At 32.1% G+C, this 27,410-nt stretch overlaps 2 protein-coding genes across 3 annotated transcripts in view; both read right to left on the minus strand.

The window, feature by feature from the left end:
• Nucleotides 1–1,952: 1,952 nt before the first annotated feature.
• Nucleotides 1,953–9,427, minus strand: LOC149786532 (AP-4 complex subunit beta-1-like). Of its 2 annotated transcripts, none has more exons than XM_089977036.1 (2): nt 9,144–9,427; nt 1,953–4,507 (listed from the first exon to the last, which is right to left on the minus strand). In XM_089977036.1, exons 1-2 carry the CDS (start codon nt 9,234–9,236, stop codon nt 3,116–3,118), a joined length of 1,485 nt encoding a protein of 494 aa, XP_089833162.1. In that variant the 5' UTR covers nt 9,237–9,427; the 3' UTR covers nt 1,953–3,115. The 2 variants fall into 2 exon arrangements, with proteins under 2 accessions (XP_089833162.1, XP_089833161.1); XM_089977035.1 differs by having other exon boundaries at nt 1,953–4,630.
• Nucleotides 9,428–18,128: 8,701 nt separating this feature from the next.
• Nucleotides 18,129–27,410, minus strand: part of LOC149786533 (uncharacterized) — a 56,188-nt gene continuing 46,906 nt past the window's right edge. Inside the window, exon 10 of the mRNA XM_089977037.1 lies at nt 18,129–27,120. Within this exon, the coding sequence (XP_089833163.1) occupies nt 26,896–27,120 (225 nt within the window). The 3' untranslated portion in view covers nt 18,129–26,895. The remainder of the gene's footprint in view (nt 27,121–27,410) is intronic.

A 27,410-nucleotide genomic window follows, 5' to 3' on the forward strand; every position in this document is an offset into this window, starting at 1 on the left:
CTACAATGAAAACAAATTCCAGGTTGGAGGTCAAGAGTTCATCCTTCTGGGAAAACCAAAAGTTTGTAACAATCCCTAACTGAAATCAATGGTTTTTACTCTGTAAAAGAATTTTTAAAAAATAATTTAAAAAAGTTGTTTACTAACACTGTCACTGATTTCTGAATCAAGGTTAGGAACTAGGTCAGCATTAGATACACTGTCTCTATAAAGTTGTTTGTCAACAACAACAACAAAAAACCCAGTCAGAACTGAACTCTATTCTAGACAATACAACAGTATGTAATACAATTAAAAATATTTAAAAACAAACAAATGATTAAATTATATCAAATATACATAACAGTATACATCCCATAGAATAAATCTCATTTAGATGTACACCTAAAAAAACAACCAGGTGCACTTATCCCATAGCACAATGCAGCATTGACCTAACAACACCTACAATACCAAGCTGGAGCACATATGTGTTATGCATCTATGGTCAAAACTTAGGACAAGAAAAGAGTAAAAACCAAAAAGTTTTGTAAAATTAAAAAATAATTTATTTATCCTGAAATGACAGCGAAAAGTGAAAATTTAAAACAAACTTAAAATATTGTGAATTAAATCGTACATAGTCCGAAAAGTTCTATCACAAGTCCAAATTTATACGAGTTCCCCCCAAAAAATCCAATACTGAATGTGCTGATTAGCATGTAGTCTTGAATATGCTAATGTGCCAACAGCCTGGAATGTGGTGATGTGTTAAGTCTTTTGATACATCACAGTAATATAATCCATAAAATCCAAAATGTTCTTGTATGAATTCACTATAATTCCAAATTTATCATTTAGTCCAAGAAGTATTAATGAGCACTTACTAATTGATTGTCATGTCAATACAGTCATATTAAATATGCAATGTATTTTCCTGCGTATATCATCACTTATGTTAATAATTTCTTTTCCAATTTTTTTTCATGCTGTTGGTTTTATAGGTTATTGTTTATGTCAAATATTTCTCTACTGACAATGAACATTTTGCACATTAAAATCTTTTACTGTTTCAATTGTTATTATTTTTTGTTAAGTATCCAACAATGTTCCTTCCAAAGCATACATATGAAGGTCACATTATCATGCTTCATTATCAAAAAGTTTTCGATTTTTTTAAAAGTATGTGTTAAATACCTATAGATCCAATGGACCACCAACATATCGACTTGTAAGAGCACTGTTGTTGCAATGAACATTTTGAAATTTTTGTTATAGATATAAGGATAGGAAAGTATTACATAATACTTCAACCAATTCATAACAGTTCACTAATTCCTTCTAGTGGCAAAAAAAGTTTAACATTTACTCACATGAAGTTCGTAGAATACTACCGGTATATAGTATTTCTTGTTGGATGGATTATTTGTATTTAGCCTGGAGATTCTTGTTGATGTTGTTGTTATAGGGTTTAACACCATTTTTCAGCACGAGATAGACTATACATGGCAGCCAGTATTAATGGTGGAGGAAGAACCTGGGAAAACCCAGAAAGAACCACCAACCCACGAGAATCTACTGGCAAGCTTTCTCACATACCCACATTGGCCAAGCTCGAGACTCGAACCCATGCAGATAGAGGTGAGATGGCAGTGATCCATAACAGCGAGCGCTTTAGACCACTTGGCCACTCGGGACCCCAAGCCTGGAGGTAATGAAATCAGTAACATGCTATGTAACTAGAGAGGACATATATATATATATATATATATATATATATATATATATATATATATATATATATATATATATATATATTGAAAGTAAAATATTCCCCAAAAAATGACATATAGATGAATTTATAAAATAGTCACTAATTTCTTAAAATTCATGATTTTAGTTGCTATGGCAACAATAAATGTAGCAACCATAAAAAGTTTGTTTAATAAGATCTGACTGAAAAATAAATGTACAAGATAAGGAACCATCCCAGTGTAATCTGAATAAATTTCATATCATTCTGTTTAATATTACTGGTTAGAAAGCAGTAATACTGGTGTTAAGATAAACTCTATCAACTCGCAAAAAAATTCAGCACAGACAGGTAGGGCATTTACAAACAATTCAACATGTCAGTGCATGTCATGTGAAAACAACTCATCACTACCTGGGTTAAAAACTGAACAAAACAATAAGACTGGTTCCACTTAGGAAGTTAATGTAGGAATGAATAATTTTTCAAGTAAACAAGATTGATATCAAAAGCTAAGACACAAATATAGAATCAGGATGTAGGTCAGTCTCCTTAAATAAAGATTCAAAAGTGTCAACAAGTTTAAGAATTTCCACATGAAAAACTAATGTCCTAGACTTATAATCAAATAAACATATTTACCTCCAATAATAACGATCTATTTAATCCATAATCATAAAGAAATATTAGCTATGTATTATGTTGTTTACAAAATACAGATATACATAACAATACAAATGAAATATTAATAACACATGTCACAGCATAATGTAGCACTGGCATGTCTACACCAACAAAACCAAGCTAGTGCACACATCCGACATTACGGCATAGTATGTGCCTCAGTAAACCTGCAATACAGTCGTGTTGTATAGATTTGTTGCAGCATGATAAGCATATCATTCTGTAGAATGCTCAAAAGATGCTTCCCGATAAGGTCAGTAGCAGATGATATTCTGCCCAACTGGAAAACGGGCAATCTGGCAGTTTCTCATATATGCGATTACCAAAATGTACAGTTTTTAACAAGGCACACTGAAGCAAGGTCAACTTATAAATCAAAAATATAGATACTAACAGAAAGTCTGATTTGCGTTCTGTTTATGCATGTAAATTTCGTAAAAGTATCTACAGATTCAGTGAATTTATTTCAACTTCCAAACACCATATAAATGGTCAATCTGCCAAATGACCACAAATATGGCGGATGATGACGTCATTCGGGAACTATCTATATCACTTTCTGCCTACTGTACAACAGATGTCATTTGCTGTAAGCAGATCAACTCATTTTGTAATTTCGTACATGATGAAAGCTATGCAAGAATATCATAAATCCTGTTATCGTAAGAAAATCAAGAAATATTACTCTTGAAAAATTGTTTACTCATGACACGCATTCTTTAAGACCTCCACATCATTTTGAAGTAGGCGATAATAGTATAAAGCTTGCGCCTGAATGTCCTTGTCCTCATCATTCCAACATTTCTCCAACAGGCTTCCCAGCAATCCTTGGCATTCTGCGGGTCTCTGAACAAACAATTTTATAGTTGTTATTAGCAACTGTATTCTTACTACTGTATCTTCTTCTTCAAAAGTTTCTATTATTTTCTCCAGAATGTAGGGACTTTCTTCCACGTGAATGCCATACTTGCCAATCAAACTGAGTAGCGAACATTTTCCTGCTGAAGTCTGAATAATCTGACCAACAGATCCAATTCTGCCCACAACCTCATCAAAATTAGGAAAATCCCTCAGTTCCAAAGTTTCCAAAACTTGGAGTGTGTTGGATATCACATGGTTTGTCCCACACTTCAACAGTTCATCAAATTTCTTTAAGCAGCTGCCTCCTGCATTTGGGAAGACCTGTACAATCTTACCCAACGCCAGTATAGCATTAAGAGATATCTCCATACTGGTGTCTGAGCAATACATGCCTATCTCATCCAATATTGGAGTCATATTGTCCTCAGTCAACAGATGTGGAAGAAAATTAATCTTCTGCTTTTTAAGATATAACGGATCTTTGAAGCAGCAAAAGAAAGACTTGTAATGACCTGAAAATACATCTTTTCCTTCCTTGGCAAATTTCTGCATGTAGTCCAAAAGGATGGAAATAAGTTCTACATTCCCTGAGCCAAGTACAACTATGATAGTTTCTGTCCATCGTTTGAATATCTCACAAAACAGATGAGGCAATGACTGCACTAGATGAAGAAATAGTTCCAAAGCACTTGTGGAAAGAAAACAACTGTTGTGTTGGAGGTATGGATCCAATATATTCATCATATCAAATATCTCCTCCTCATTCTTTGGCTGGTACTTTTTTAACAGATTTAATAGATAGGCTGTTCCCCATGCAGTGAAAGTTGATATTCTATTCAAAAGATAGTTAACCATATTTTTGTTTAACACCACTCCTCGTTCCGATGATAGAATTTCGTCCAATGCAAGAAGACAATTGATGACTACAACTGGATCAGAATCACGTATTAGAGAATACAGCCTGTCAATTATTCCTGATTCTGCTAATGATGATGTCTCACAAAATTTATGTAATGCAATAGAACACATCACTGCAGTTCTGCGGACATATGAACTTTTGTCCTGAAGTCCATTTTCAACAGCTTTTAAACAGTGGTCTTGGTATGCTTCATGGTGAATGGAACAAAGAGTCCTGAGTGCAAGGCCACGGATCATTGGGTTACTTCCCTGACAATCTTGTAACAGAGTGTTGATGGCAAGAAGTGGTAGTTCTGACTGGCTCCCAGACAACTGTACCAAAAACATACAAGCTGTCTTTTTAATTACAAAGTCAGAATGAGCAAGCAGTTTGATTATATGTGGGAAGAGAGGTGCCATATCCTTAGGGTTTGTGTCTACACATAAAAAGGCAATCTGGAAATAGTGAAATTTAGAATAAGAATGATATCTATAGGTGAATAGCATATGATGTACATAAAAAGGCAATCTTGAAATATTGAAATTTAGAATAAGAATGATATCTATAGGCGAATAACATATCATGTAGATAAAAAGCAGATCAAGATAAATAGTCCCAAGAGCTAATCAATGAAACACATTCAGTGCTGAATCATAAACTAGAGGAATGATGGCCAAGTTGCCTACACAAATATATTCCAACCTCTTCCATGTTTCAATCCTGCTCTGAAGAGATCGATGCTCTACTGGCTGAAAAGAATTTCCAGGAATCCAAGATAAGACCATTTATGACATAAATATCAGGAACAACTCTTAGGTTGATGGATTACGTGGATCAAAAAGCTGCAGAAGGTACATTCCACAGCCATGTGTAAACTGAGGTCAAGTCCATTTCAAAGGCAACACTTTCCAGTAGAGTTTGGACAAAACCAAACATTTTGTCTGATATTAACTTTTTGTATTTCATTCATGTTAATACCCATGTAGTCTGATAAATCAACCCATCCCCCAAATCTGTGTTGATACTGATGGACAATATGTGGGTCTGATGTCACTTGTTCATTGACATGTGCAATTTTGTTGCATGCAAATCATTCACGAACAATCCTGGATACACTTTAGACACATACTGGTAATTGGTAACAGCCAAATCACATGGATTTACAAGTCACCTAACATTAGATTTGCTTGGGAAATATAATGTACATGTCACCAAAAGAACCCTTCAGCTGATAGTAGCTCCATAGCCATGAGAAATACTGATAAGTGTATATAATGTACACTAATGTGTACAGCCAAAATTAGCTGCAAATAATTGCAGCTTTTAATGAATAGGTGATATCAGTCCCAACCTGAAAATCAATATTACCACAGGTGAGGGGCTGATTACAAAATATGTTTTGTTACAATTACCATGTTTATTGACTCCTACTGTTATGCATATTTTATTTTATTTATATTTGATTTAATTTGTTTGTTTGTTAGTTTTAACATTTTTTTTACATGATATTGTAATGTAAATTTTTTTTACTGGATTTGACATTTCCAGAAAATCCATCCAGTTCTATTTGACCTGACTGTTTTTCATAAACAACTAATATTAGAAACTTTATATATAATGCTGACCTAGTTCCTGACCTTGATTCATAATCAGTAAGAGTTAAAATAAACAACTTTAAAAAAAAAAACTTTCTCAGTGTAAGATTCATAAAGTGAAATTGAGGCCATACCGGGAGTATGTGATGTTAGGTATGTGAAAAGCTTCTATGTTGTTCTAGAAGGGTGATCATATGACCCTCATAAGGGAATCTGTTTTGCATCTCATATTAGTGTATAACTGTTCTCTATAGAGAATTTGGGCAGTCGGGCTTTAGGCCATTGTCACTTAAAGGTCTTCTGTTGTGACCAGTTTGAGTTGAATTTTTATTTTATTTTTTATTTGGATTCTAAGACATTATTTTTCCTTGGAAATACTTGAATTCTATATTAATTCTTGGACAAGGACAGTTATCGAAATTTACACAGAATTCAAACACTGGAATATTATTTTCTGTATTTCAACAAAGAAATGTTGACAAATCAGTATGACATTGACCACAGAATATGTCATTGCCTTCCATTTTGGATTTCATCAGGATTCAAACTCAGTTTTATCAGGACTTTTTATTACTAGGACTTCTATTATTTAATTCTTGGATTATTTTTGGATTTGATTCATAGAACCTAAGTTTTTTTCCTCATTTTTACCTTGACTTTCAAGTGAAATAAATTATTTATTAAATTTTACAAAGCTTGTTGTCTTCACTCTTTTCTTTTTACTTTTTTTAAGAGCCTAAACATAAGATTGCTGTTAAAACCTTGCACACTAAGGAGTGTTGGCTGATTTGGACCATAGCTCATTCAGACCATTGCTGATCTGGACTAAGTAAAATATTATTAAAAACACAAAATAACTTTATTTTATTAGCTATAACTGGTTTTGAAAACAGAGTAAGAGAATGTAAATGGTTGAGTTTCAGTTCTTTTTAGTTTGGATTTTTAATGTAGCTTTAACATTTGGAATCATATTGCTATGATGTCTGCAGTGTGGCAGTTTATAGTGATGTCTAGCACTGTGGCATCATGTCCCACAAAGTCACATACATTCTCCTGACACCAGGCCAACCAGTTATAATGCTAACCTCTTTATACTGAGTACCAAGCAAGGCAGCTGTTAGTACCATTTTTATAAGTCTTTGGTATGACTCAGCCGCAATTTCAAACCCATGACCTCCCACATCTGAGATGGATGTTCTAACCACTTAGGCCACTGGAGTGGTACCCCAATACTTTGTAAATTTATAGCCGAAATCAGAACAAAATAGATATGAGCTATCAAATTTAATTTTTTTACCCCCCCACCAATCTTTTCAATGTTTACAATTAAAGAAACATTAAGTTATTTTGGGAATTTTTAACTCTGAGAAATGTTTTGAAACTTTTCAAAACTCAAGCCAGTAAATAGCCAACTTTCAACACTATAAAAAAGTAATGTTTATACACTGAACCATGGATATGAATAGCTTCTTGTGCAAATAACTTATTTTGTTTCGAAATACTGTGTATCATTAATATAATATTAAAATGTACTTTAGTGCTCTCGTTTAATTTTTATCTTGTGCGTAAAACCTCTAAACAGTAAATCAACTTATTTTATTTTCATTTTAACCTTTTGAAAGTTTGCAAATATCAATGAGCTTTCATTTAAAGCACAGACAAAATCCATTCAATCTTGATTTCTGAATAGAGAATTTATTATATTAACACATATATAATGAATAGCACTTCGATGTAACAAAATATCATAAAGTTATTTAAAATCAGAATTTCATTTTGTGTTCTTAAATGATATTAAATTCAGTAAATTGGAAAATGACAACAAAGTTCTTAAACTGACAAACAGGTTTTGCAAATTGATGGTCCGATGATCTCACTATTATTGTTTGCAATTAAGGGCATACTGACCAAATAAAGTAAGAAACAGCCAATGATATGATGTTTAATTATTGTAGTATTGACCAATTTCATGTTATATGAATTTGCATAAAACTAAATGATACATCACAAATCCAGCAGGAAAAAAAATAACATTGGTTATTTACACAAAGAATAGGAAAATAAATTTCGTCTTTTTAAAGAAACAGCACAATAGTTTTGGTCATATGATCATTATTTTTATCTTAAAAGTATTGTGAGGTCAACAAGATTAGCAATATAAATGTACGAGACTGTACTGATTTGACAGGACACATGACAAGAGGGTTTGAAGCACCCAGAAACAATGTTCTTTTTTGTGGTGCCCCAACTTTGCTAAGGAGAATTATTTTGTCAGCTGCCACCACAAAATAGCAGATTTTTTAGGTAATGTCAGCTTTTTCCCATTTAAGTTTTGTGTTGTTTTGTATACATTCGCACAGTAAATCTGAGTAATATAATTCTTGAAAAGCATGCACTTAAAATATATTGGCGTATGTTAAATTTGAATAACATAATTCTTTCGAAATTCAAGATAACGAAACACAAAAAATAAACAGTAAAGAATGCCTGGCATGGAATTCGATTCTGAATCATTTACTTGACATGTCAACATACTTCTGCTCAGTTATAGTAACATATGTTTGGAGGTGATATTTCTTTGCTTATGTTATGTGATGTCTACTGAAACAAAATTCTTTACTGTTACAATCTAAAACTTTTCTGTTGGGAAGTTATACGTTCATGGACCAGTCTCTAATTGTTCTCACACCATATAATATTTATTTTAATCCAAAACTGTCAGACTGGTTGCAGTGAAAATATTCTCAGCCAACAGTGACTGTGCAAAGTCTTTGTAAAATTGCCATTTGAAATTGATACAATGGAACAATTTCTGTGATTTGTTAAAAATTGTTTCGCCATTAAATTTACAATGCAATATAAACTGTCACATTATTTCATTTTATTTGTTTACAGAACTATGGGTTTTGTTTCCTTTAATACATTTTTGAACTACTCAACATACCTGGGCAAAATGAAAAATATAAGATTTGAACATTTGTAAATGTTACATTTAAATCTAAGAGGAAACTTACAAAATATTTTACCACAGCATTTTGGCGTTTTCGCAACACAAAAAGTCAAAATACTACGAAATCTGTGACATTCTGACAATACGAAATAAGCTTAAATATAATATACATTTACAGTATGTATAAGATTATTTCGTGTTGTGACATATTTCGTCGTATTATTTTATATTGATAAAACGTCAGACGCCTGTTAATTTATGTAATTCGATGAAGCCCCGTGATTAATAATGGTACGCCTACAAATCAGATTGTAATTTGTACCCTATTGTACTGGTAAACACGTATTGAGGGACTGCTTTCATGAAGATTCAAAATATTATGTCATTTGACAGACAGCATAACTAAATCATATTATATATTACCTCTGCTAATTGATTTCTACATGCCTGGATGTCGCCCATCACGTTTGGATCTTTAAAACGGAGAGCCAGAGTATATGGATCACTAATTTCCATCCCAGGATCAGTTTATTGTCATGTTATGTCATGTTAGGTTTTAGTAAAGACTGTTCTGATTGGATTGTTATAGAATAATAGCATGGTTCTTAGTGGTTAGATTTCGTAGCGGTTTCAAGGGACACAACTAGTTTGATAATATAATTCTCAAAACAGTTATTTCCCCTAGATAGCAGTTCTTTTTTTTTCTTTTTGACAGCAGTTCTTTTTTTCTTCTCTCTCTCTCTCTCTCTCTCTCTCTCTCTCTCTCACACACACACACACAAAGAGAAAAGACAGTTGATTGATAACACTTTCAAACAACCACACTTTTGTAGAACAGATACATCACATAAAGTTCTCACATTTTGGATAATTATTGTTTTAGAGTGGCAGTTATAGAAAGCAATATGAAATTTGCCTTTATGCATAGTTAAGTCCATTAAAGTAAAATTAGAATAACAGATTTAGTACCAATCCTGACTGTAATTTCTAACCAATATATTCCTTGGCCACACATCCACATTCATTATCGACTTGAGAGTGAGTTTATCACAGGTGATTTCAAAACTGGAATACGTTTCATATATATTTTGTCTGTGGCTCTTCCACCTTGGTTGCCTTAACTCCAGAATAAAGCTCAGTATGAGAGGAAATGTTAGACTGAGGTCACACAACAATATATACATCATTGCTGCAGTGTGAGAGGAAATGTCAGATTGAGGTATGTCTTGTCACACAACAATATATACATCATTGCTGCAGCATGAGAGGAAATGTCAGACTGAGGTAAGTCTTGTCAAACAACAATATATACATCATTGCTGCAGTGTGAGAGGAAATGTTAGACTGAGGTCACACAACAATATATACATCATTGCTGCAGTGTGAGAGGAAATGTCAGACTGAGATAAGTCTTGTCACACAACAATATATACATCATTGCTGCAGTGTGAGAGGAAATGTTAGACTGAGGTCACACAACAATATATACATCATTGCTGCAGTGTGAGAGGAAATGTTAGACTGAGATAAGTCTTGTCACACAACAATATATAAAATAATAATAATAATAATAATAATAATAATAATAATGAGGACTTTGTATAGTGACTAATCTTTAGAAGCTCTAAACGCTTTACAATATTAGACAACACCTATAATATTAAAAACATATATAATGATATGATTACAAGAACAAACACCATAAAATTAGAAAACATAAAAAAACATACTGAAAATATTTAAGGTTGGAAACATTATTAGGTCTTTAATTTTGTTCTTGCAGTCGAAATAAGTGAGTTTTAAGAGCACTCTCACTGCGTCTTTGTATCTAAATTCAGTGGGCAATTCATTCCACGTTGATGGGCCCTGGTATGCAAAAGAACGCTGTCCATATGACTTTGTTTTCATAGTGGCAATAATGAGTATACGATTGTCAGAAGAGGAGACTAAGTATCTTGCTGGTGTGTACACATGGGTGAGGTCGGAAAGGTATGTTGGACTGGAGTCCGTCAGTGAAACGCATCACAGAGAACAAGATATTCTACCATGTTTATAAATTATCATGTATTTGATGAAATAATAAGTAAGTACATTATTTTAATGATAACAAGAACGCAATGTTAAGAACTTAATCTTGAAACTAAATCAATTGCTGCAGTGGCTGCATTGTGCACAGGTCAGAGGATGCTGCTTTTTCTATGAAAATACAACTGTGTCTCCTCAAAATCTGGTTTGTACAAGGTACACAGCAAATATATTAGTTCAGGTTATACATACATGAATAAATGTTTTTAAGTCATGAAATTGTTCTTCAGATATATGAGTTAGATTATTCCAGTCCTCCATACTCATAATAAAGTAAATTGTATATAAAGAAATTTAGTCATTGGCTTATATAAAGAAAATTAATCATTGGCTTATATAAAGAAAATTAGTCATTGGCTTATATAAAGAAAATTAGTCATTGGCTTATATAAAGAAAATTAATCATTGGCTTATATAAAGAAAATTAGTCATTGGCTTATATAAAGAAAATTAGTCATTGGCTTATATAAAGAAAATTAGTCATTGGCTTATATAAGGAAAATTAGTCATTGGCTTATATAAGGAAAATTAGTCATTGGCTTATATAAAGAAAATTAGTCATTGGCTTATATAAGGAAAATTAGTCATTGACTTATATAAAGAAAATTAGTTATTGGCTTATATAAAGAAAATTAGTCATTGGCTTATATAAAGAAAATTAGTTATTGGCTTATATAAAGAAAATTAGTTATTGGCTTATATAAAGAAAATTAGTCATTGGCTTATATAAGGAAAATTAGTCATTGGCTTATATAAGGAAAATTAGTCATTGGCTTATATAAAGAAAATTAGTTATTGGCTTATATAAAGAAAATTAGTCATTGGCTTATATAAAGAAAATTAGACATTGGCTTATATAAAGAAAATTAGTTATTGGCTTATATAAAGAAAATTAGTTATTGGCTTATATAAAGAAAATTAGTCATTGGCTTATATAAAGAAAATTAGTTATTGGCTTATATAAAGAAAATTAGTTATTGGCTATCAAATTAGTCTTCATTTACTATTAAGTGTTTCAAGATAGAATAATGCCTCTACTACGTTTATAAATTATCATGTATTTGACGAAAGATAAGTAAGTACATGATTTTAATGATAACAAGAATGCAATGTTAAGAACTTAATCTTGAAATCTGTGGACCTAGTATCTAAAACATTTTTCTTTTTTATACACAATATTACCGCCATAATCTCACATTTTTACATAGAAAAACAGTTATTAACTTGAAGGTGATAAGCAACATACCCTAACATTTACCTTGAAGATAGCAAGGAACACGCTCTAAAATTTTCACTGAATATGGCAAGCAGCACACTGTACAATTTACCTTGAAGATGGCAACCAACACATACTACTACAGTCTATCTTAAAGATGGCAACCAACACACTCTTCAATTTGCCTTGAAGATAGCAATCAACACACTCTACAATTTACCTTGAAGATGGCAAGCAGCACACACTACAGTCTATCTTAAAGATAGCAATCAACACACTCTACAAATTACCTTCAAGATGGCAAGCAGCACACTGTACAATTTACCTTGAAGATGGCAACCAACACACCCTACAGTCTATCTTAAAGATGGCAACCAACACACACTACAGTCAATCTTAAAGATGGCAACCAACACACTCTACAATTTACCTTGAAGATGGCAACCAACACACACTACAGTCTATCTTAAAGATGGCAACCAACACACACTACAGTCTATCTTAAAGATGGCAAGAAACACACACTACAATCTAACGTAAAGATGGCAAGCAATACAACCCTACAATTTACCTTAAAGAAGGGAATGAACATACTCTGGAATTGACCTGAAGATGGCAACCATACACCCAAAAGTATACCTTGAAGATGGCAACCAACACATTCTACAATCAACCTTAAAGATAGCAAGTAACACACCCTACAATTTACCTTGAAGATAGCAGTCAACACACTCTACAATTTACCTTGAAGATAGCAGTCAACACACTCTACAATTTACCTGGAAGATAGCAGTTAACACACTCTACAATTTACCCTGAAGATAGCAATCAACACAACCCTACAATTTACCTTGAAGATAGCAGTCAACACACTCTGCAATTTACCTTGAAGATAGCAGTCAACACACTCTACAATTTACCTTGAAGATAGCAATCAACACAACCCTACAATTTACCTTGAAGATAGCAATCAACACAACCCTACAATTTACCTTGAAGATAGCAATCAACACACTCTACAATTTACCTTGAAGATAGCAATCAACACAACCCTACAATTTACTTTGAAGATAGCAATCAACACACTCTACAATTTACCTTGAAGATAGCAATCAACACAACCCTACACTTTACCTTGAAGATAGCAATCAACACACTCTACAATTTACCTTGAAGATAGCAATCAACACAACCCTACAATTTACCTTGAAGATAGCAATCAACACACTCTACAATTTACCTTGAAGATAGCAGTCAACACACTCTACAATTTACCTGGAAGATAGCAGTTAACACACTCTACAATTTACCCTGAAGATAGCAATCAACACAACCCTACAATTTACTTTGAAGATAGCAATCAACACACTCTACAATTTACCTTGAAGATAGCAATCAACACAACCCTACACTTTACCTTGAAGATAGCAATCAACACACTCTACAATTTACCTTGAAGATAGCAATCAACACAACCCTACACTTTACCTTGAAGATAGCAATCAACACACCCTACACTTTACCTTGAAGATGGCAACCAACACACACTACAGTCTATCTTAAAGATGGCAACCAACACACACTACAATCTATCTTAAAGATGGCAAGCAACACACACTACAATCTATCTTAAAGATGGCAACCAACACACACTACAGTCTATCTTAAAGATGGCAACCAACACACTCTACAATTTACCTTGAAGATGGCAACCAACACACACTACAGTCTATCTTAAAGATGGCAAGCAACACACACTATAATCTACCTTAAAAATGGCAAGCAACACACACTACAGTCTATCTTAAAGATGGCAAGCAACACACACTACAATCTACCTTAAAAATGGCAAGCAACACAACCCTACAATCTACCTTAAAAATGGCAAGCAACACAACCCTACAATCTACCTTAAAAATGGCAAGCAACACAACCCTACAATCTACCTTAAAAATGGCAAGCAACACAACCCTACAATCTACCTTAAAAATGGCAAGCAACACAACCCTACAATCTACCTTAAAAATGGCAAGCAACACAACCCTACAATCTACCTTAAAAATGGCAAGCAACACAACCCTACAATCTACCTTAAAAATGGCAAGCAACACAACCCTACACTTTACCTTAAAGAAGGGAATGAACATATTCTGCAAATGACCCAAAGATGGCTTGACGATGACAACCAACACACCCAACAAGATGCCTTAAAGATGACAACCAACACACCCTGCAAGTTGCCTTGAAAATGACAAGCAACACACCATTAAAGTCTACCTTAAAGACAGCAAGCAACACACCCTACAATTTCAAGACAATACATACACAGTGAATTTATTTGTAAGAGATAATCCTTTAGAGATCAGTGTCCTCCTGCAAAACTCTTGGTTGCCATACACCCTCTCTTTCCCAGACATGTCCTTCTTTCAAGCAATCTCTAAACATATACTGATACAGATACACCCACCCTCCTCTGGAGTGTCCATAGTTTTGAATGTTCAAATATGGTAACCCTAGGAAAGTTCCTATTTTAGATTATACAATTTGGCCATATCTCTGAATGTACTCTAGAACTTTCTTATTTATTGTGTATGATACATTTGAAAAAAATTCCGAAATGGAAGGAACAAATCCCCTGTCAGTTTTAGAGCTGATATGTATCTCTTGGAGATTTTTTTTTGTTCAAATGCATACACACATTAAAAACTCCCTTTCTATAAAGCCCTTCATTATAACACTGTTCCTGTTGTAAGGTTACAAGTATGGTTCTGGATCCCATTTTATTTCATAGATGTGAAATTATATGTAATATATACTCACTTAGTCAAGTCCTATTGCAAATGCACAGACCCAGATCTGCCATTTTCCAGTTTCTGTAATTGGTAGAGCAAGCAACATAGACACTGACATGCTGGACAGTTATGTTTCAGCAGAACAAGATCTCTGTTAATTGCAGTTTGACTTTCCTTGTAAGCAAGTGAAGATGGTTATTGATGACTACTTCACTATGTTATATTCTGTGGCTCCCACAAATAGTCATATAAGATGGAAGTACTTTCCATACATACCATTCAGGGACTTCATTTGGGGGTGCAGGGGGACATTTTGCCTCCCCCCCCCCCGAATTTGCATGTACTGTAAAACGTAAAATTGATGTTGCCTATATATGACAATTAACAAGCTCATCAAGTTTTGCCCCCCCACTATGAATCAAGTTTTGCCCCCCCATCATGAATCAAGTTTTGCCCCTCCAATCAAGTTTTGCCCCCCTCCCCCAAGTTGAAATGATGTCCCTGATATCATTGTTTCAAGGATGACAAGTAGACACTCAAACTTTGTATTAAGACAACTTTCATGTATTTTTTCCATGACTGATGTTCCACTTAGTATGTTTATAGCAGCATACAACCAGCTGTGACACGAAAGTTTTAAATACAAAATTTCACAGTTATCTATCTGTGCCTATATATTAATCTTTTAACTTATAATATATCAGTGGAAGTTTGAGGCAATAATTAATGTCCTCTGTCTGCATCTGCTGTTTTCTTTGTTTGAAAAATAACTGTATGGGTGATTCCTGATTAATATTTTCTCATCATTGCAAGCCATAAGAGTCCATTTGTCTCTCTTCCTCATTGCAAGCCATGGACAAAAGTCTGATTTTTTTTCTCATTTTGTCATTGCATGCCAAAAAGAACAGTCTGCTTCCTTCTCTTTTCATCATTGCAAGCCATGAACAAAAGTCTGATTTCTTTTCCTTTCATCATTGCATGCCTTGGATAAAACTCTGATTTCTTCTCTTGTCATTGGTGACCACCTGAGATGAAATTTCTTCATTTCTCATGAATACATGAGAACAAATACATCATATTTGACCTAATGAAAAAAAAATTCTTATAATAAATGGAAGTGACCTAATATCGATCAATAAGTGAGTATGTCTGGAAGAGAAAATCTGATTTGGCTCTCTCAGTTAGCATGAAAGGTTATGTTGGATCAAGCTTCTGAGAAAATTTTATTCAGGCTTGCAGTGATTGGCTAAGCAAGTGTATACATATTCATGAGAAACAAGAAAATCATGTCACAGACTGCCATGGGCAAAAACAAAGCATAGCTTTATAGTCCTGGAGTAATATGTACATTGTTATGTACATTATATGGAGCTTATATTGCGGGAGTACTATATATATTATACTTTATAGTGAGAGTATCATATTCATTATATGGATCTTTATCGGAGAGAGTACTGTACATCTTATGCAAATATTTATAGCGAATGAGGATTATATACATAATATTAGATCTGTCGATTGAGGAAGTACAGTGTATATTAAATGGATCTTTACAGTAAGGGAGTTTTGGATGCATTATATATAGCAAGAGAGTGCTGTATACACTGTATAAAGCTTTATAATATGGGCATAGTATGTACACTATGTATATGTATCTTTATAGTGAAGGAGTACTGTACATGTTATATGTATCTTTATAGTGAAGGAGTACTGTATATGTTATATGTATCTTTATAGTGAAGGAGTACTGTACATGTTATATGTATCTTTATAGTGAAGGAGTACTGTACATGTTATGTGTATCTTTATAGTGAAGGAGTACTGTACATGTCATGTGTATCTTTATAGTGAAGGAGTACTGTATATGTTATGTGTATCTGTATAGTAAATGAGTACTGTACATGTTATATGTATCTTTATAGTGAAGGAGTACTGTACATGTTCTATGTATCATCATAGTGAAGGAGTACTGTGTTATATGTATCTTTATAGTGAAGGAGTACCGTACGTGTTATATGTATTTTCATAGTGAAGGAGTACTGTACATGCTACATGTATCTTTATAGTGAAGGAGTACTGTATATGTTACATGTATCTTTATAATGAAGGAGTACTGTACGTGTTATATGTATCTTTATAGTGAAGGAGTACTGTACATGTTATATGTATGATTATAGTGAAGGAGTATTGTACATGTTATATGTATCTTTATAGTGAAGGAGTACTTTACACATTACATAGAATTTTATACCGAAAGTGTACTATTCATTAAATAGAATTTTATATTGAAAGTGTACTATTCATTACATAGAATTTGATAGTGAAGGAGTACTGTGTACATTATATAGAATTTTATAGTATTTTGTGCATTATTTGGGGCCTAAGTTTATCCACTTTTGGAAAATCATTACTAGCTGCATAGCTCAAACTGTCTTGATCATTACACTATGATGTCATTGAAAAGATATCACTCTTTATCAAGGTTCATCAAAGAACTATAAGCCCTAGGTGAGGTTCTTATTAAAGTAAAAAAAAAAAATATATTTTCACTAACAAAAATAACAAATAGGTTAAATAAAATTATAAAGTTTGATGTGATCACATTAATCGTATCATGCTGGAATACTTCACTCATTAAATTACCTTTCTAAATATTTCATAAACAGAGTATATGCAAATTTAATGAATTTTAAAATACTCATGCAGCTATTATTCTATGGACAGTTAGTGACAGGGTACTTTTTGCCCCATACTTTTCTTTGTAACCATCCTAATTTTTGAAATAATAATTAAACTATTATTTTATGGATAACTTGCGACAGGGTATTTTTGCCCCAGACGTTTCTTTGTGATCACGCTAATTTTGAAATAATACTTTATTATTTTATGGATAACTTGTGACATCATCATAGTTTTGAAATAATAATTAAGTTTTTTTAACAGACAAGTTGTGACATGGTACTTTTTGCTCCTTACCTTTCTATGTACTGTAATGATCTCTCTCTCTCTCTCTCTCACACACACACACACACATTAGCTGAGAGCTGAGCAAGAAAATGCACACCAACCTTTATGTGTCTAAATTATTTTTAGATTGCTTGGACCAGCAGCTATGTATAAAGATCAAGTTTAATAAAAGGTCAAAACTCAAAATAATTGTCAAAAGATGAACCCTTAAGGTAGTTTCTATTGCATAAAATAAAAACATAAATATGTGGTGGAACAGATCTACTTGGTTTTTGGATCATTATGCAAGCTCATCTATGGGTCCAAACCAAATTATAACCTAGAAAACCAAATAACAACAACTCTGTCTTTCTTTATTCTCCATTTTATTGTAACTATCTTGAAGGCTCTTATAAGCATAACTTTTTTATTCTACTAAATGACTAACATACCAATTCAAGATTAAAAAGATGGTGTTCAGTTCATAGATAAAGATATCTATTTGATTTGATGTGAGTAACAAAAGAAATATTTACCATAAACCTATATCAGACAATATATCAAACTAAGGAATAGCCCACTACTACTTCTGACACACACTGCAAAAGTAGCAGAACGAAAACTACATGCAGTAAGTTTCATTAGTGTATTTCTTGTATTTATGATGCTGTCCTGAAAATAAACAAAACTGAGACTGGTTTTATTTCATTAACTACAAATGACCGCAAAAATCAATCTGGTTCAGAGGATGACTGGTTCCAAAACTTTGCCATTTAGATTTACCTTTCCTAAAAGGGATGTCTTCCATCTTTTATTTGAAACCCTTTAAGAGATTAGGAAAAAGTAAATTGTGACTACAAAAATGTTGTCATCTCGGTATACACTTTGGAGTATGCATATAGAAATAATATATAGTGTTTGAAAGACACACAAACTTTTGTAAATAGCCAAAGTTTCCATTTAATCATATTTCTTGTAAGATAATGATCCCAAATGTCAGACACAATTTATCAACGGAGGTATATGGAGGTATATATAGAGACTCAAGATGACATGCAGAATCTATCAAAAAGTTGGTTAATCAGTTTGTATGATGAGTTCATAGTTAATATGTTGTCAGTGAACTAAAAATAGATTTAAATTTTCATCATAATTTACAACAAATACAGCACATTACATACAAGAAGTAAATAGAATTTAACATTACATTGTGTTGTACAGTATGACAATCAATAACCACAAAACCAACTGAATGAATGGAAATATGTCTGTCAATATAGTGTCACTTTCTCTCCTAATAAAAGCTTTAAATCATGCAGCTATAAAAAATGATTATTAACAAATTCCAAAATTAGGATTCTTACAAATATAATTATGTTGTAAAATAAGAATATCATAAAACAAAAAACAAGTATAGCAAAATATATAGAATTTTTGTAAATTAAGCAAATTTATTATTAACCGGATTGTTTTCATCCTCAAGATACAGTTTGAAAACATGCCTTGTTTGGTGTCAGTTAACAACAACACACTTTAAGATATCATTTATATTTAAGCATTAACTGATACTGTGAAAAGGTCTGGGTTGATGCTCGGACTACTGGCACCATAACAGTTTTCATTCTGTTCCATAAAGTCATTGTGTCGGTCACTTGTATTAGAAAAAAAATTAAATGGTAAACAATAAAAATATGAGATAATCTATACATATTATCAATGACCTCAACCAATAGAAGCTACTAGGAATTATCACTATGGCAGTATTCTAAATACAACAAAAAAGCAAACTAATACAAGCAAAAATAAAAATCTTTTATGTAAATAATCTTGGTTTATTTCTACTATTCTGGTTTTTCTGACTTTAAAAATATAAAAAGTTCATCAAGAAATCAATGAAAACCTATGCTTTTGCAGATAAGCCATATATATAAAATGAATTTATAAAATAAAGAAAATTGTTTACATTTCTTTTCACTGATTACCTTTACATTTGATTTGATACATCCATACAGTGAAGAGTATATAGGTAAATTTTTACCTGGTATTTCACTATCACCAGCTATCAGCATTATTGATAAATTGTTTAAACTTGGTCAGATCAAAGGAAAATTAAAGTATATTATTTTTTTATTTTGTCTTTAAAAAATGCATATAACTAAAATCTTCGATCAAAAAACTCTGAATGTGATTTAATTTTTTTTACTAAGATTAAATTTCAAACATTATGCACATATTTTCAAAAATGTGCAAATCAATAAACTCACATTACTGTTTGCTAAGAAAGCAAAATGCCATTAAAAATGTTTAGGTTACTTACATCCTTAAAAATTTTCCCCCAAATTTGTTCAAGTATATAAAAATCAATGAAAAAAACAGATTTAAACACGATGAAATTCCCTATTCTACAGCATCAGTAAATTCTACAAATCCAATCTGAGTGACTTTAACTCAGCTTTGTGCAAATAAAAACAGCATGAATGTCAAAAACAGAAAACACAAGATTCTGTCAAAACCAAAGCAACTTTTGTATTTTTACATGCCTAGTATTAGTGGACTGATGTATATCTGTACACATTTCAAAATGTGCAATCAAAACAAGGGCTATGTCATTTTTCATAACGGTACTGACCACCTGTTAAAACTATAGGTCAGTATATTTGTAATGCATTACCTGTCATTTATGATGCATATACTATCATTGGAACTCCATTATTTAGGATGCAAGCATTTAATAAACTATATCTTTAACATATCCACTAATAAACTATATCTTTTATATATCCACTAATTGTCCAGCATGCCAACAACTGATAAATGATTAACTTTTGATAATAAACATAAAAAGGACATGGAAAGCTTTATTTTGGTGTTTTCTAAGAGTAAATATTATAAATAATATATATGTATGGCAAAGTCACTGAAGAGAAAAAGCAGCGTGCTTTTCAAAAACAAGAATCCCAAGATGGGGACTAACACTCTACTGACCAAAAAGAATTTGGAAGAATGATTGGGAGTGGGTTTTTTCCCCTACTTATATCTTTTTTGATTGCTGAGTACTGAAATTGCCTCAGATATTCTTGAATAAATCTAACATGCCAAATTAGGTAAAAATTATTTTCTAATGTGTTTGAGTAAACATGTTTAGAAAAATGTGCAGTAAAATGAATTGTTCTCATAGTCTTTGAACTTGAACCTTACATCATGGAAAGAAGATCATTGAATCACTCTCAGATGTTATCAAGACAGACCCACATGATAAGTTTGGTTTAACTTAGAGTTAATATTTAAAAAAAATAAACTCCAAGTTACTGAAGTGTTAATAATAAAGGTTTGTTTAAGATTATGAACAAACTGGTCTTGACATAAACTGTGCTCTTACTTGCATGTGTTATCACACTAAAAGATATCACAGATAAAAACCACAGACAAGACATTTGAGCTTGAAATTGACTATCAACTTATTTACTGAAATATAACAACATATAAAGTCTGGTCAAAATTAATTTCACACACAAAAAGATGAAGAATTTCAAGATGACCACCAAAACAGCCATTGGAGGTTAGAAAAGTATCGTTTTAATATGAGACCAATTACATATTGTAACAAGTGTTACACTGTAAAAAAAAATACAACTATCTGTTTAGAAGTAGTCATTATAACAATATTTTCATTGCTTAGACACAACCATGTTGGAATATCAAATTGACACCATTTTAATTCAGAAGCAATTACATATCAAAAGGGTTTATTTTAGTACAAAACCCGTGTTGATATAAGCTTCAATTCAGGAAAGAAATTAATAATACTCTTTTCAAGGTGGCTATGATGTGTCCACACTGAATTTCAGATTTGCACCATTTTCCATTTGAACCATCTGTATAAAACATCTTGTAGTGAATACACCATGTTGGTATGGCTATTTGTGAAGGAGTAACAGACACAACAAAATCTGAAACATCCATTTTATTTTGTGACTATCTATAAGGTCTACGTTGTACAAAGCATTTAAAGATAACCCAATAGTCTATTACTATCTGTTCTGGAGTAATGATTACAAGATTTGTAAGATTGTTGTCTATGGTGGATGTCAGACTATTTTCATCTAGAACCATCAAGAAACCATAAGAAGTCTTTGTGTGAAACCTTCATGTACCTATGACCATCCATTCCAAAGTAGTACCAACAACATTTCCAAGTTAGCTTAGCACTTCTAGTTCTGGACCATTTTAATTTAAAACCATGTAAAAGTCCAGAAAAGTCTCTTAAAGAATTATCCATTCCAAAGAAGTGTTAAAAAATATTTCAAAATGGTCAACATGGCAGCAATATTCGGTGGGCAGGTGTTATGATTTTCAGGCAAGACTTACAAAACCTTGGGATAAATATGCATGTAAAGTTTTATGGCAGTCTTCCTAGTAGTTTTGTATTTTATGGCAGTCTTCCTAGAAGTTTGGTAGGAGTAATAATCATACGCTAATGCACAGATTGGCACTAAATGGACATCCAATGACAGGCCATTGCATAAGCTCTTTTGGTCTTTGACCTTGACAAGTAGAACTAACAAGAGATATATGATATATGAAGACAAAACATTTAATGTGTTTATACAATAAAGTGCAAATGTAAAGCAAAAGTTTCCTAAAAAGTGTAACAATGATTCAAGATTAAAATATGCAGGAACAAATTATTAAAATTTAAATTGACCTTCTCTGAGCAATGCATGAAAAAAACAATAGTTTTCACTCCTTTTCTCATCTTAAGAATTATTTTCATGAAAAGTTAACATATGAAAAATAGGAATAGTCTTATACAAATTTATAAACTACACAAAAATAATCAAAAACAGTGTTTCATGTATAAGGCATCCAATGTCCAATCTGTAAGTACATATTTGAGCTAATCTCCACCTCCACCCCCAACAAAATTTTATCATTAACATAAACATGTAAATCATTAAAGCATGAACCTGTTTGTATTAAACATCCATGGGGTATGCTGTGTTATTGAAACGAATACCTTAGCTCTACATTCGAGACAGAAACCTTCTAAATATCAGTTGGATAATATTCCCTGCATTTCGTATTTAAATATTGTTGTGAGGGTAATGAAATTTAACAGCAAAACTGCCGTTCCCTTTGCGATCTTATCTCTCATACCTATTTAGACAAGGTAAGTCGCAGACAAATGAGTTGCTGAAGGGAATGGTGAAGTTTGCATTGATCCCCTCTTATCAGCTCAAATTACTGAGTTGTTAAACTAGTCAATAAGAGTTCTTCAATTGTTAGGACTAAAAGAAGTTTATATGTTATCACATGCTTCAAGATTTAATTGCCAATTCCACTAGACTACAATCACTAAAACTTGAAAAGGTCATCAAAATCAACATGTGATCAACAACACATAAAATGTCATCACTAACAAGAATTTTTGTAAAGAATCAATTAAAGATTCCTATATTGTTCAAGGCATAATTTCTAAAGTGTCTATTCAAAAGTTTTGATCATTTTATGTAATAAATGCTTCTTGGCTAAATAACAGCAACATCGATGGTTTTATTCATTTCTAAATTACATATCTGAATGAATCTGTATTGAATTTAGATCAAATTCAGATTGTATATCAGTTAAATTGTACCTGGAATTACTGCTGCTTTAGGCCAATGTTAATTTGAACAAATGCTAATGTACTTACTTTTGTTTGCAGAAATTGTTTCTTATGATGCAAGACCTGTAGAATTTGGATGATTTTCTCTGACAGCGTTGATTCTACTATTGGCTTAATAAAATATTACTCTGTTTATTTTCTCAATTAACATGTGCAGGTATACTGCTTTTATCGCTAACTAAAAGTGACGTGTGACTTTCTGTTTACAAATAACATTTTAAACATATTGGTATGAGAGATGAGAGTGATAGAGAGTAAAACTGAATACTGTATGTTATGGATATGTTTATATTGCTATGGCGACAAACTACTACAATATAATTTATATCTGCTGCAGTCTAATTTACATATTAACTTCTTATCTGTGTTTTTTTATTCATATTTTATATCATATAGACATATTTCTAATTATTTAAACTACTGCTCTATGTGTACATGTGTATGTGTTTTTGTTAGTTACTGCCTTATCTTTTTCAGGTGGTTATTCAGTAAATTTCCATGAAATATGTAACACTCAGAATATAGATGAACTGATCCTTTTGTACTTTAATCTTTAATATGTAGATGTCTTTAAGTTTGACCACATGTGAAACTGTCCCTCCTGACACAAATTCTTAATCTTATGTGTGATGCAGTGTCTCTGAGCAAATCTCTGAACTTATTTACACATCCTCAGTAGAAAGAAAACATGTCAATTAATCCTCAACTATGGCTAATTATTTTTCATCGGAAAATATTCCTTTCATTCTGAATACTATGTATCATAATGATGACAAAATTAGCCATTATATAAAAAAATGGTTTTAAATATTCGTGGACACAATTTGACAGCAAAAATGAATGATGGAAGATGCAGACATATGGAAAACAGAATCTAGCTCAAAATCCAAATGTATACAATAATTGTAAATAATAAATATTAATACATCTTTAACATAGCAGCAAACATAATTGAATATATACAAAAGCGACTAGACAAGAAAAACCACAGAAAGAACTATTCCCTTTTCCCATGGCAAACAATGACTCTAAATATTCATATGTGCAGATATGGTAAATTCCATTATCTTGGCATCATTAGATTAAATTATTCACATGATGAAAGTTTCAATAAAATTCTGTCTACCATGTATACTTTTTTATAAGTTGAGTTAAAATGCACATTTCACGGACCCAGATCTGCCCTGCCATTGCATAAAGTGTCATCAGATCTGCATCTATGCAGTTTATTAGAAGTAAATGTAGAACAAACAACACAGACCTTGATCTGCTGATCCATTATTTCATGATAGATCAGGGTGTATGCTGTTTGCATTTGTACTTTACTCATAAGTGAGTATGCATGGTTTTTGTGACATTACATTTTCATCAATTGTCTCCTGACATTATGATGTTATGGCTAAATCAAATTTTCAAAGACTAATTTTTGAATATTTGCTAAAAAATTTGCTAGTGAGAAATGATAATTTACTGTACTGTAAAATCTATATATTAAGTATATATTACTGTATGTAAGTCTGATCCCACTGCAAACTGATCCATCACTGCCTAATGCAACAGCAGAGCTAAATCAATGCAGCAGAACAAACAACATAGACCCTGTTCTGCTGGTGCATTATACTATGGTAGAGCTGGGTCTTTGTTGCTTGTTATTTGGGCCTGACTTATGTGTAGACATATAATGTAATTTTATCACCATAAAATTCATATTATGCAATTATTTCTAGTTTGGATGTTTATGATAATTAACTAGATTTGACAGTGTACTACTCTTAGTTTAATTGGTTTTAAATATGCTAAGTTTTGCATGTTTATTTTTGGAATATGTTTATTTTCATGTGTGTTTATTTTATTGCTTATTTCATGTGTGCTTATTAGTGTTTATTATCATATGTGTGCAAATGTTTGCTTATTTCATATGTGTGTTTAATCTTACATGTGTGTTTATTATCTCTTTGTTCTTTTTCCAATTGTATTTATTTCATGTATTTATTTTCACATTTTATCTATTATCATATGTGTGCTTATTTTCACCTTTATTATTATGAATACTTTTTCACATGTTTATTATCATATGTGTGCTTAATTTCACAAGTTTATTGTCATATGTGAATATTTGTACATGTTTATTGTCATATGTGAAATATTTTTATATCTTTATTGTCATATGTGTTGTTTTTGTTGTTGTTGTAGGGTTTAATGCCATTTTTCAGCACACAATAGGCTATACATGGCGGCCAGTGTTAATGGTGGAGGAAGAACCCGGGAAAACCCCGGAAAGAACCACCGACCCACGAGAAGCTACTGGCAAGCTTTCTCACATACCCACATTGGCTAATCCAAGACTCGAACCCACGCAGACAGAGGTGAGATGGCAGTGATCCATAACAGACAGTGCTTTAGACCACTCGGCCACTTGAGGCTCCTGTCATATATGTACTTATATTTACATGCTTATTGTCATATGTGTGCTTATTTTTAAATTTATTATATGTGCATTTATTTTCACATATTTATCATCATATTAGTACTTATTTTCACCTTTATTATCATGTATACTTATTTTTACATGTTTATTATCATATGTGCACTTATTTTTACATTTATTACATGTGTACTTATTTTCGCAAGTTTATTATCATATGTGTGCTGATTTTCACAAGTTTATTATCATATGTGTGCTGATTTTCACATGTTTGTTAACATGTATGTTTATTTTCATGTGTGCTTATTATCCTTATTTCCATTATGTTTTATTTCTATTTGATTTCAGATTTGTCAAAAATTAATTGAAAAAGCAATGCATATTTAAATGTCTTGTATGACAGACTGCTATAATGATTTTGAAATGTTTTTTTTATGACAGACTGCTATACTGATTTTCAAATGGCTTTTATGACAGACTGCTATAATGATTTTCAATGTCTTGTATGACAGACTGCTATACTGATTTTGAAATGTCATTTATGACAGACTGCTATAATGATTTTCAAATGTCTTGTATGACACAAATGTGAGGCATCTAATGTACAGGCAATTTGTAAAACAAGTACAGTAACATTTCCTTAAACTGGATTTCAGACATATTTTCTTAATTGTGGTAAATTATGTGGAAGTTTCCTAGACAATGGAATGAATTTATTGGGATTTTTAACAATTTTGTCCAGTGTGCAGAGGATGGATTACATATATGCCAGTTTAGGGAACTTTCAATGTACATCAAAAACTTTGATATAAACTTTATGCCCTGAACTAATAAGAAAACAATTACATTTAATCATTAGGCCTTCAGCTGTAAATCTAATACTCATGAATATGTGTATGTATTTGTATATCTTTGTATATTTCGTGTGTGTATGTATTTGTATATCTTTGTGTATTTTCATGTGCATGTATTTTTATATCTGTGTATGCATATTTGAGCAATCAACTTCTGAATTCTAGTTGGATATAAATTTCTAAAAATCAATTCTATGGTAGGACATTTGAACGGTAAAGTGCTTGGTGTTGGTCAGAAACTTTAATACGGAGGTCCTTTTTACGCTGTCCTTCTTCCTCTAGTTTGTGGAAATGTTCAATGCGCATGACTTTAGCATTCTGATATTGCTGGTTCTTTGCCCTTTGATCAGCCTCCTCCTCTTCCAGTCGATTGTGGACAGCATTCCACCTGGCTTGTGAATGATGCATTTTGTATTGCTGAAAACCATAGAAAGGTATGTCAGTTGCTGGAAAAAGTAGAGAATTACTTTAAGTAATAAATGCTCCTGCCATATTATAAAGTGAACAAGATTGACTCCAAATATTTAAAGAAGATCTCAAAAACAGCCCTACTCAGCTTCTGAAATGGATGAAATGAGATCAAATTTAGCACAGATTTATGTTAATACATATACTATGTGAAGTCTAATTTTCAATGTATTCCGGAAAATGTAAATTGGTCTATGGTCCCTTGTGATCTGAACTTTCAGCATTGTCCTGAAATATTA

The sequence above is a fragment of the Sinohyriopsis cumingii genome, chromosome 12, assembly GCF_028554795.1.
Source record: "Sinohyriopsis cumingii isolate HCF-2022 chromosome 12, ASM2855479v2, whole genome shotgun sequence".
Lineage (NCBI taxonomy): Eukaryota > Metazoa > Mollusca > Bivalvia > Unionida > Unionidae > Sinohyriopsis > Sinohyriopsis cumingii.